Source organism: Nansenia antarctica, assembly GCF_963989245.1.
Source record: "Nansenia antarctica genome assembly, chromosome: 6".
Taxonomy (NCBI): domain Eukaryota; kingdom Metazoa; phylum Chordata; class Actinopteri; order Argentiniformes; family Microstomatidae; genus Nansenia; species Nansenia antarctica.
In genome coordinates this window covers 46636335-46648506 of record NC_137676.1, presented here as the reverse complement: position 1 = coordinate 46648506, position 12172 = coordinate 46636335, and the positions used below count along the sequence as shown (strand labels likewise).

At 43.2% G+C, this 12172-nt stretch overlaps 1 protein-coding gene across 1 annotated transcript; it reads right to left on the bottom strand.

The window, feature by feature from the left end:
- Positions 1 to 762: 762 nt before the first annotated feature.
- Positions 763 to 11300, bottom strand: gnat2 (guanine nucleotide binding protein (G protein), alpha transducing activity polypeptide 2; the record flags this gene model as incomplete). Its single annotated transcript, XM_080534556.1, has 10 exons — positions 763 to 950; positions 1073 to 1226; positions 1342 to 1471; positions 1640 to 1768; positions 1872 to 2029; positions 2323 to 2464; positions 2935 to 2977; positions 4644 to 4787; positions 10480 to 10569; positions 10904 to 11300. The coding sequence occupies 10 exons, from the start codon at positions 11298 to 11300 to the stop codon at positions 763 to 765; spliced, it is 1575 nt and encodes a 524-aa protein (XP_080390682.1).
- Positions 11301 to 12172: the final 872 nt, after the last annotated feature.

The window sequence follows — 12172 nt, the reverse complement described above, 5'->3', positions numbered from 1 at the left end:
TCATAGAGAGGTGGAAGGAGAGTCTGAGGACCTGGGGCTTCATGTGGATGTGGTGACGTGAATCTAATGGTTTGACAACCTGGCGATCCTCTCTCCTCCTCCACCAGTGGAGAGCTGAAGGTGATGAGTCAGGTAAGGGGTTGGGGGGTAAAGGAAGTTCTGGAGACACAAAGGAAATAAGACCTCAATGTCATTATAATTATCTAAATAGAAATTATTAGTAACTGAGACACTATCTGAAAATATAGGGTTTGAGTCAAAACCGATAATGATCAATTGCACCTACAGTACACCAGCAAAGTAATAATAATAATAACTTTGATTTGTATAGCGCCTTTCATAAAACCCAAGGACGCTTAATAAATGTGCGTATCTTTTATTACATTTACACAGACACAAGTACAGCTTAATAAAGTCTGTGTAATTGTGCTTTAGGAGGCAGTGATGGAAACATGTCATGAAAAGGCAATATGAGAGAGAAAGACTGCTGAGGCAATGCTTGATAACTCATCGTCCGTTTCATCCTCAGTAGTCGCAATCGGTCCGAACTGACCATGAAATATGAGTATCATTAGGTTGTAATTATGGCCACAACTTGTCGCTTGGCCACATTGGATGACTTGACATAATGTCATATACAGTTTTAATTGAATTGCCAATGGTCTGCCTCCAGAGGTCTGGTCACAGCTGGGCCTTATTGCAGTATGTTTTCCTGTCAAGCAGAGCGATGGTCATAGATCATACCTTTTTGTCTCAAATTGCTCAGAACAGACCACAATCCTTGAGATTCTTGATGATGATGTCAGTCACGGTGTTGAACACGGTCCGGACATTCTCTGTGTCTGTGGCACAGGTCATGTGGGAGTAGATCACTTTCTCGCTCTTCTTCAGGTTCAGATCCTGGAACTGCGTCTTGATGTAGTTGCTAGCATCATCGTATGTGTTTGGCCCTATAGGTGGAATAAGAGTGAAAGTCTAAATGTCTGTCATTAAGTAAGTAATGAAATGGCATTGGCAAGTTTAAGGTTTATTTGTAAAAGAAACTTGTCTACTCCAAATCTCCAAACCGTACCATCATAGTCTGGGAAGCAGATGCTGAGGTGCACCGTCTTGATCTTCTCCTTGAAGATATCCTTCTTGTTGAGGAAAAGCACAATGGAAGTGGCAGCAAAGAATTTGTGGTTGCAGATACTGTTGAATAGATGGAGAGACTCATGCATGCGGTTCTGAAAAGAGGAGAGAGAGACAGAAGGGGGGGTTGAATGATGTATCAGCATATTCCTTCTAGCTTTCCCAAGAGGTGAAGTGAGAAAATGTAAATTAATGTATATCAGAACTCACCACTTCAACATCCTCTCCCAGCATCATGTCGTATTCATTAAGGGCTCCACAGAAGATGACGCAAGTCACACCCTGGAAACAATGGATCCACCTCCTCCTCTCTGAACGCTGGCCACCAACGTCAAACATTCTGCTCATGAGAGGAAAGTGAGTCAGTGACCTTGACCGTACATGACCAAAACTTTGCAACTCAGCTCAGCCAATGTTTGCCTACTGAGCATAATTGGTGTAAATGACTTCAATGCTGTAATGGTGGTGGTGGTGCAGCCGCTGTGCAACGTGTACTGTGAGGGCTCACTTGAAGTTCAGCTCTTTGCAGGTGAAGTGCTCCTCAGTGACACCGGTGGTCTTGATTCGACACCGCAGCACATCCTGCTCATTGGGCACATATTCGGGTTTGCAGATCCTCTCCAGCTCACAAAGGTAGCTGTGGAATTCAGAGCAAACGCATCATCAAGCATCTGCAAACCATTTTTGTAATAGCACACCATCCCTAAGCTTGGTGAGGTTATGCAGCAGCATCCACTTACTAGCCGGCAGAGTCATTGAGCTGGTACTCCGCAGCCCTCTCAAAGCTAGCTTGGAAACCACTGTCCTTCCACAGCCTCTTGATGACATCAGCCAGCTCACTGGGCATGGTGCCTTGGTCAATGCAGTCTGACAAGTTCTGCAGCTTTTGGCCATCCGCCTGCACCCAGGACATACCTCCAAAGTCAGTCTACTCAATCTTTCTTCACCAGTGGATTATGCATTACTACACTGAGTATATATAGTATATACTATACTACATGCATTAGCAGTACCATCACAATATTCCTAATCTTCTATTATGAGTCACCATGTAGTTATTGTTGAGAAGTATGTATGTGAATTCTAGTCTGAATATATTATGAGGTTGTATGTTCTTTAGGCCCTACCATCAGTCTAACTGCACCCTCTGTGTTCATCTCATGTGTGAGGCTAGGCATCAAGTTAACTCACCGCTACAGCTGGTGAACCAAACTCAATACCCAGCGTCGCCATGCCGCTGTTGATGGCCAGCGCTGACTGCAGGATGTTGCCATAGATCATCGGTCGAAACTCCTTTTGTTGTTCTTTAGTATAACCACCTTGATGGAGAATCCTTTGGGAGGAGAAAAGAGTGGGTTCAAAATTATTTCTCAAAAAGGAGTCTGATCTGAACTGAATCAGATAAGGTATGACAAATCCTGACATTCAGACTCAGCCTACAGTGACAACTACATACCACCACCTAGTGGCCTCTCTGTACCTCTGGCTTTGTACTGTTGTAGTCCTCATTTGCAGTGCATAAAGCCAAGTGTTGACCAGTCACAGCTGGCGGATGTTTGCACAAATCATCTTTGTGATGCACTCCACTGCTAGTTAAAGTGATGCATGCCGAATTGTGCCTGCCATCTGCATCGATAGGCCTTTCAGGCATTTCATCAATGATCTCACAATTCAATTCAATTTCAATTCTCTCACAAACATATTTGCCAGTTCTCTCTCAAACATATTTGCCCTCAAGTCTTTATAACCCTTTATAATGGTTATAAAACCATTTTTAACCCTGATTCTGTGAGTGAAACTTACTTCATTTGTTTTACGATGGTGCTTTTACCCGACTCAGCAGCACCTGTGAGAGAACAAAAGCACACACTGTTTATTGCAATGCAATACAGCTTTCCAACACCTGGATTCTGAAGTTCCTCACACCATGGCTTGTCTTTGCATGGACTTATATCAGTGGTGACACAGAATGTAATTTAATCACCTGAAAGTAAATGTGGGCCAGGTGGCAAAACAAACACAACCTTCTAACAAGATTACAATGAAGTGACCGAATTGGATTTGCAGGACTTTAAGTTAATAGTTCTGGAAAGCCTGTAAGGAGATCATGATGTTTGGAGACACCCCCGGTCCTCTCATGCTGCAAATGACAGGAGAAGTCCCCTGAGGATGATGGGCCACCTCTTTAGTCAAATTGATTGAGCCATGCGACGTTACTCCCTCAGCCTTACTGCGTGCCTAGAATATGTTTGCCTTAATCCAATTTGCACCCTCCTGCACCCTCCTGATGCATCTTAGTAAACACAACACAGATAGATGTATGCGCTAGCGTGAAGCTTATGGATATAAACAAACCAGACAGTGGCTAATTATGTAACAGTAAACTCACTTCTACCAAAGTTCCTTGTAGTTTTCAAATCCATTTGATTACCCCCAAATACGTCACTCAGGGTAAAGTCCTCAAACTAGTGATATCTAGCTTTTGATCTACTGAATGTATTTGAAAGCCTTTTTCACATTCATAAGGTGACCTGGACACAGATTGTGAGGTAAAAATTCTGTGAAGTGTCCCTTTATGGATATTAAAATGAAGACAGACATATCCCATATGATGCAGTAATAGGGTTGCTCTGCCTGAAGATACATCTTTCTGTGATTGGTTGTGTCCTCCGCCTTGCCACTTAGCTCTGACTAACCTGCAGTCACCAAGTGTTGTTTTTCATGCTTTGTCTTTTCTTACCTCCTCACATTACAAAAATATGTTATTCCAAATAAATGTTTCTTTCCAAATAAAATCATCCTCTATTGTGGATCTTGGAGGACTACTGTGTGAGTCTGTGGATGACATCTGGTCATATCAATATCATCTCAGATCTCTAATGCTATCCAAGTGGTTAACACCCCCTGGCCCTGTACTGTGCTTTCATAATTTGTCATAAAATTATCATAAAGTCACAGAGGCTTGAACTAATCTTATTTCCCATAATTCTAATAGAGTAAGAGTAGCCCTAACAAGTATCTAATCTGACCTGCAAATCCCCTGATGAATCTTCACTTCTGACTATACAACCAGAGAATCAAATGTTTAACAGATGATAATTCACCATTACATCTGATGAAAGACAAATAGGTTTGCCTCAAAGTTCATAAGTTGACCACCTGCAGATATTGTAGTCAATTACTGAACGTCGATCTTAGATGTGCAAAATGACATGACTGAAAATGCAAAGGGTTTTTAGATCAAAGGGTCCAAATTCAGGACAATAGAGCAACACATTCCATAGCCATGTCCTTCTCCTGTCACCTTTTCTTTTTGTGTACTCTTACCGTAAACAAATCTAATCTATAATTCATTTCAGGTTTTAACCTCAATCATACACTCTACAAGAAGTCCTATGTTGTGTGGCTAAAAGTATTCAAGCTATTGGAAAGTTGATGGTTATAGGGGGTCTAGAATCCTCCATTTCAGTGGACTATACTTAACATTGGCTCTGCGGAGTGATTGCACTTACCAAGCAGCAATAGCTTGACTGTCTTTCCATCCGTATCTGCATCATCCTTGAGCTGTTGCTCCAATCCATTGGCCTCGTCTTCTGCAGACTTCTCCTCCTCCAAATCAAGGTCCTCAAGGTACGAAATGTTGACGGTTCTCTGGGCTTATCTTATAGAGAAATGGGTTGTAGCACTAATGTGCTACAAGAAAATGTTGGAGTGGAAGAGGATTGGCTGGTTGGAGATGTGCTTGCCTGCTCCTGGATTCTGAAGTTCCTCAACAATTGGACAGGTACCAGTCAAGGAGATACAGTCTTCCTTCTCTGTTCAGATGCTGAATGCTCTCCCTAATTACTTCTGTTTAAGCCCTGATGTCTTAAGCTTGGAGCGCCTTCCTGATTGGCCATCCAATCCAATTAGTCCAGATAATGAGGATACAGGAATGAATGTTGTTGACATGTGTGGATGGTACCTTTTCATCTTTCAGTCATGTTGTAGAATTAAAGCCTCGTGTGCATAATGTTTAGGAAAAGTACTCACAAAGATTGTCTTGGGATGAGACAGTTATGTCACTGTTGTAGTGATGCTTATTCTGGAGCACCACAAAGGTCGAGCTGTTTAAGGGCTAGAGGTGGAGGGCATGCATTCAAAAGGTCTATAACCTACTACGGGATAATGGGTTAATGCACTGTCATGGACAGTGTACAGTTATAGTTTTTAAATGAATAAATTCCATTGCAAGTACTGTATTGTGTACTTTCATAGGATAGTAACTTCACACGAAGGTTGACTTTTTAAAGGATTTATAAGTAGTTTATTGACTATGTTTATTGATAGTTAGATCACAATGTACAGTTATTTGCCTCATATAACCAGCCTGATTTCACAAGCTCACATTCTGTTTCACTTAGGTTGGTCTGCTTGACCTGGGTAAACAGTTAGAGCTAACTGGTTGAAACAGTCAGTCATTTGGGGCTTTACAAGTAGTGTGGTTGAATTGCTGTTAATGCTGCTTTATACATTATTTTTAAAATGTGGACACCAACATATAAACCCTTAATAACAGCATTTTACTGTGGGGGTTTTCAGCACTTTTATCTCAAAATGTTGAAATCAATTCTGAAGCAGGAACTTCTTATGATAGAGATGAACTGTATCAGAAAATGATTACAACAGACATTTTGTGTTTATTGATGTGCTTGGGGGTAGAATTTACTGACAAGTGTGCAGCATCTAAAAACATAATTATAAGGTAATTTGGCAGGTGTTTTTATACCAAGTCACTTGAAGTCAACATAGTTGTTTTCCATTATGTATGTGGTTTCATTTATAAAGGGTAGGGCCTTTATACCGTATTACTTTTTCCTACTCAATATTATCCAAACAACTACTCCTCCCACTCCTCCCAAAATGTCAGTTTTGTAGAATGACTATGAAAAAAGTAATGAATACTGGTACATACATCAATGTTTGGACTTTTAAATCAGTGATATGATTTGATTGTTAACTTATAAATGCTTCATGCACATAGTTCAACTGTCCTACCCCATCAGAACCCAAAATAGAAGCTCCCTAAGAATATACTCTAATTGCCTGTGGTAGGTCACGTGAGAAGCCAAATCCCTAAATACTTTCAAGACTGAATATAGCAAGCTAATCAAGGCAACATTCTAGTTATTATGGCTAATCCAATTAGGCTCTCGTTGGCGTAGCTCCTGCCTCGCATACATGTTGATGAGATTAACCACAAAAACCCAGATCAACCCTAGGCATGGAAGGGCTTACTGGCAGATGGCTTCATGCAGCCTGTGTGAACAGGTGGGAGTTCAGGAGAGCAGTCTGACAGCTATGGTAACATGTTTAGCCATGGAACTGCTCCAAAGCTTTGCATGGCATGTGAAGTTACCAAGCATGTAGCCCTCTCCTAGGGACATTCCCAGGATTAACTGTCATTCTGAGCCCATTCATAAAGGAAAGGTATAGCATAGCATAGAGTACAGCACAGTGTTTTATTTGTATAGTATAGTATAGTGGATAGTGTACATAGCCTTTATTTATATAAACCAGCTCTTTTCCCTTCTTGTTTTTAGTTTTTTTTCCTAGCACCAGGGGAGCCCCGACTCCCAAATTTCGTTGTTTGGTACCTGTACTATATCAATGACAAATAAAGACCATTCATTCATTCATTCGAATTGTGTTTTTGAGAGTGCCATGCTCTATTCCTAGACCAATGAAGAAATTCATACCATGAAGTTGGAACAGTCTTGCAACTATTTGGGTCCACCTTCCGTATATGGCTGCTTACTTTACTTTCTATATTGGTGTCTGAATATCAACCAAAACATTTATAGATTTGTTTTACTTTATTTTGTGCTTTATATCGACCGGTAGTGTAATATGGTCTATTTATAAATAAAATAAAATAAATTAAAAGCATTTGGTGTAGTACGGTAGATTACGTCTAAGCCAGTTAACATTCCAGCCAGTCAGTGCAGGTTTACCTCTGCTGATTAGCTTGTGTGATTTAGTCCACGAGAACTATAAATAAATGTACTTACACTCATGACGTAGGGTAATCCATGGTTAATCTACACTTAAACAACTTCACGTAATGACTATACTTAGCTCTAATTTCGTCTATCCTGACACGTTTTGCACCATCTTCAGGGTAGAATAAGAGTTAAAATGAACATGAGGCACATGGGAAATGTTCTATTAACATAATGGAGATAATGTGTACTCACTGATCGTGACCTTAATAACCTACACTCTTGTTTTTACGAGTTTTTATGAGTTTAAACTATAGATATTTTTGAGTTATGACTGCACTATAAGCACTAAGCACTAGACATTTAAAAGCCATACGCTTGAGTATCAATGGTACTGTGTTACAGTACATTCACCGAACACTTTATTAGCAACACTATGCTAATACTGGGTAGGGCCTCCCTTTGCTTTCAAAACAGCCTCAATTCTTCATGGCATTGATTCCACAAGATGTTGGAAACATTCCTTTGAGATTCTGGTCCATGATGACATGATTGCATTCAGGTTTTCAGGTGCACTTTCAAGCTGTGAATCTCCACATCCCGGTGACTGGGAAGGCCACTGAAGGACACTGAACTTATTGTCATGTTCATGAAACTACACTAAGCAAAAATATATTAAAAAAAAAAAAAAATGCTCCAATTGAGTTGAAATCAAAGAGTTCACAAATTTGTTTAAATCTGTGTTAGTCAGCACTTCACCATTGCCAAGATAATCCATGCACCTGACAGGTGTGGCATATCCAGATGCTGATTAGACAGCATGATTGTTGCACAGATGTGCCTTAGGCTGGTCACAATAAAAGGCATATTTGTTGCCAGGTTGTTGACTGAATGCAGAATAGATCCTCAATTCAGGTAAGGCAAGCATGTTAACTCTCTATTAGTTTAAAATGATGGTCTACTCTTGGGTTCTTTACTGATCCTTCTGACATGATGAAGGCCCCAACTCTGAGCCTGTCTCACAACAGGTGTCATCATTCCTACGGGATGCTCAGAGCCTCAACTGACCTGTCTTGTGAGCGCAAGATTAAAAATATAAAAAATAATCTGCCATATATTCAGTGCAGACGGAGTCACACTATCTGGTGTGAGATAATGGTTCTCTACAGAATAACTAGGGGCCAGGGTTTTGCCTAGTCAGGTCATTTATTTAATTTTCTCTTTCTATTTTTTTGTGTGAGGAATAGTACTCCCTAGACTACAGTCAATGTTGGGATGTTAGCAGTACAGTATACAGTACCATCTTTTCTCCACCTTCCTGTTGCCAGAGGAGGGAGCTCTTCCACCACACTCCTCCTCAGACTGAGTGTGATGCTCTGTAAGGCAAGGCAAGTTTATTTGTATAGCACATACAACAGGGGCAATTCAAAGTGCTTTACATACATTATTAAAAAATACAGAGCAGCATAGTAAGAAAATAAAAAAGCAAATATAAGAAGTAAATGAATAAAACATTTAATAAGATAATAGTTAATGGATAAAAAGACATTCATAGAAATGTTTGTGTTTAATCATAACTGCTGCGAAACATGGTTTTTTATCTTAGATTTAAATATCTTTTGTGTTTGGGCCTCTTTGATTTCTTCAGCTAGTTGGTTCCTAGGGAACCTTAGGGGCCTTGCTGGAATATAGGGTGAGAGGAGATCTGATATGTATTTTGCTCCAAGACTATCTTGTGATTTGTATGCAACTAGGAGTACTTTGAATTGAATTCTCTGAGAGACTGGTAGCCACTGTCGGGATCTCAGGATTGGTGTAATGTGTTCAAACTTCTTAATTTATGTTAGGATCCTAGCAGCGACATTTTGGATGAGCTGCAGTTCACAAACACTCTAAACCAGCGGTTCCCAACCTATGGGCCGCGGCCCTCTGGTGGTCCGCCAAATCATGGGCAAAAAAGTATTTTTTTTTTGTTACAAAAACGTTTTAATTTTAAAAAGATAAAAAATCTTGGATTGAACAGCCTTGATCGTATTGTGTGTGGTGTGCGCCGATATTTCCATCCGAAAAGAAGAAGTCAGCTCGCTTCTTGATTGGCTACATTCCATCCCCGTCACAATCGGACTCGCGAACAGTGTTGCCAGATGGGATCAACATTTTCCACCCTAACCACAGTCTAAAACCGCTAATTCCCCAAAAAAATAAAATAAAACATCTGGCAACCCTAGTCGGGAGTCGGGAGTTGCCCACACACATAAGGATGTTTGGTCGTAAATATTGAACACATACAACATTTACGATCTTGGTATTTGATCACCTGCTATATAAAACATCGCCGCTCGGCTTTAATGGTTTAACCGCTATTTATTTTTTAATTTTTTTGCCACGCTCCCTCTAGTTTTGGGTGAAATTACGTCGTTGTTTTGAGCGCTCGTGCACGTTTCATGCGCGTGCACAGGAAAAAACTTGCGCGCGCTATGCCTGAGTGGGCCGCGAATACTGTAGTGATTTGTAAAGTGGGCTGTGAGTCCAAAAAGGTTGGGAACCGCTGCTCTAGAAACTATACATTTAGACAGAAATGCAGTATAACCGGGCGTTGCTGTGATGTTCATATCTGATATAGGGGTATACCCCTTTAAGAGGGCACGGAAGTTAGGTAGCATATCGGAGCACGGAGAGTAGAACGGAATAAGGAGATCACAAGTTTGTTTTACTACCATACAAGTGTCATCCCTTTTAACAAGTACAATATATGCAATATTACAATATAGCACCCCGGGAAGTGATTAAAAGATCGCATTGAAGCCCCACTTACTCACACAGCTGAGCCAGTGCACCACACCACACACTCTATGAACCCCAGGGTCGCTCCGTATATCTACATCTCTTGCAGCAAAAATTAAATGCTTTGTACTCACCAAAACAACTGATTATTTGAACACAAAATCCATCTTTCTTTCCTCAAGAAGACTTCAATGTCTCTGTTGTAGTACAGGTGATCAGTTCCACCAATAAGTCCTTTTCTACATGGATAGCGTCGCTAACGTCGGGGTTGGCTCTCTTCTGGTTATGTCTAGCTTTTCTTAGAAGGTTCTTCTTGAAAATGGCATTGTTATAATATCTGCCACCAAATCTACCTCTTCTCCTCCTTCAACCATTGTGGCTGCTTGTAGAACAACAGCTTACATCTAAACAAATTAGCTATATTCCATCCAGCCATGTCGCTCGAACCAGCTTCTGTTGAAACTCCTTTGCTGAGTCCCAAATGTCTGTGATTGGTTTCCTTTAAGAATTGGACGTCTTGGCCCTTCCTGAGGATTTTGGCTAATATCCGCAACCGGGTTAGCATCCACCACGCTAAGTTTACTGGCACTAGCATCCACCGCTTTAGCCATACTGGCACCACTAGCATCTCCGACATCATCCTCAAACTGATTGTCCTCTGTATCTCCCATCTCTGTTTCAAGAGACTCGCCAACAATTTTTGCGGGTTGATCATCCACAGAACGTGGCCGTTTGGAGACCAAGAAACGATCCATTATTCAATATAATATAAACACTTCTCTTCTGCTCTCAACTAGACACGTTATCCAACTACACCTGCAATTTTAAGCGCAACAGACTATACACAGGTAGCGACAGTACATGGGGGGGGAATTCGGGTGGGGAGGGGCGGGGGGACGACACTTCATCGGGGGGGGGGATTTGGCGGGGCGGGGAGGGGGGGTGATCGTCCATTGGGGGGTGGGGTTGGCCGGGGCGGGGTGGGGTCTGGTGGTCAACCCGGTTACCGCGCCGTTCACCCCCTTCTCCTGGAGGGGTGCCCGTGCCACGGTAGGGGGCCAGTCTATCTCGATGCAGGGCGACTCTCCTACCTCTTGGCGGCAGCTGGACCCTGTACACGACTTCACTCAGTCTCTTGAGGACCCTGCAGGGCCCCATCCACTTGCTGTCCAGTTTAGGGCACCTGCCTTTCTTTCTCTGGGGGTTGTAAACCCAGACCAGCTCCCCGGCCGTGAAATGCTGCCCTTTGGTGTGCACGTCGTAGTTCCTCTTCTGTCTCGCCCCTGCACTCCGTAGTTGTTTTCTGGCGAATTCGTGGGCGCACTCCAGTCGATCCTGCAGCTTTCGGGCATATTCCAGCCCCGGGGGGTCCGCCGGGGGTTCGGGCGGTCTGCCCAACTTCATCTCAGCCGGGGTCCTAATCTCCCTGCCCAGCATGAGAAGTGCGGGGGAGCAGGAGGTGGAGTCGGTACGCCATCAACACCAGGGGGACATGCGCGTCCCAGTCTCGCTGGTGTTTAGCCGTCACTATGGCCAGTTGCTGTCCCAACGTGCGGTTAAATCTTTCGACTAGTCCGTCGCTTTGTGGGTGGAGGGGTGTGGTGCGGGTCTTGTGGGAGCCAAGCTTTTCGCACATGGCCGCAAACACGCGAGATTCAAAGTTCCTGCCTTGGTCGGTGTGAATGACCTCAGGGACCCCCAGTCTGCTGAACATCCCCTCCACCAGTGCATCCACTATTGTCTCTGCTTCTTGGTCCGGCAGGCAGTACGCCTCCGGCCACTTTGTGAAATAATCCATGGCAGTGAGGATGTAGCGGTTACCTTTGTCTGAGCGAGGAAACGGCCCTAGCACGTCAATCCCCACTCTCTCCATGGGACAGCCTGTGGGAAACTGCTGGAGTTGGGCGTGAGATGTGCCCGTGGGGCCTTTGCGTGCTGTGCAGCTGTCACAGCGGCGGCAGTAGTCCCCCACGTCCCGCCCATGTTGGCCCCAGTAGAACCCCTGACGAAGGCGGCGGAGCATTTTGTTGACCCCGAAATGACCAGATCCAGGGGCTCCGTGGACTGATTGTAGCACCGTTTCCCGCAGGGTCCTGGGTACGACCACCTGCCACAGCGTCTCTCCTGTGGCCGCGTCTTTCCACCCCCTCTGCAGTACCCCGTCACACAGGCCTAGGTTAGTAAACATACTCCACAGACCCTTTGTAGCCTTTGAACACAGGCCGATTTCTTCCAACCGGGGTTGGTGTTGCGCCGCTACCCACGTGAGCACGGGC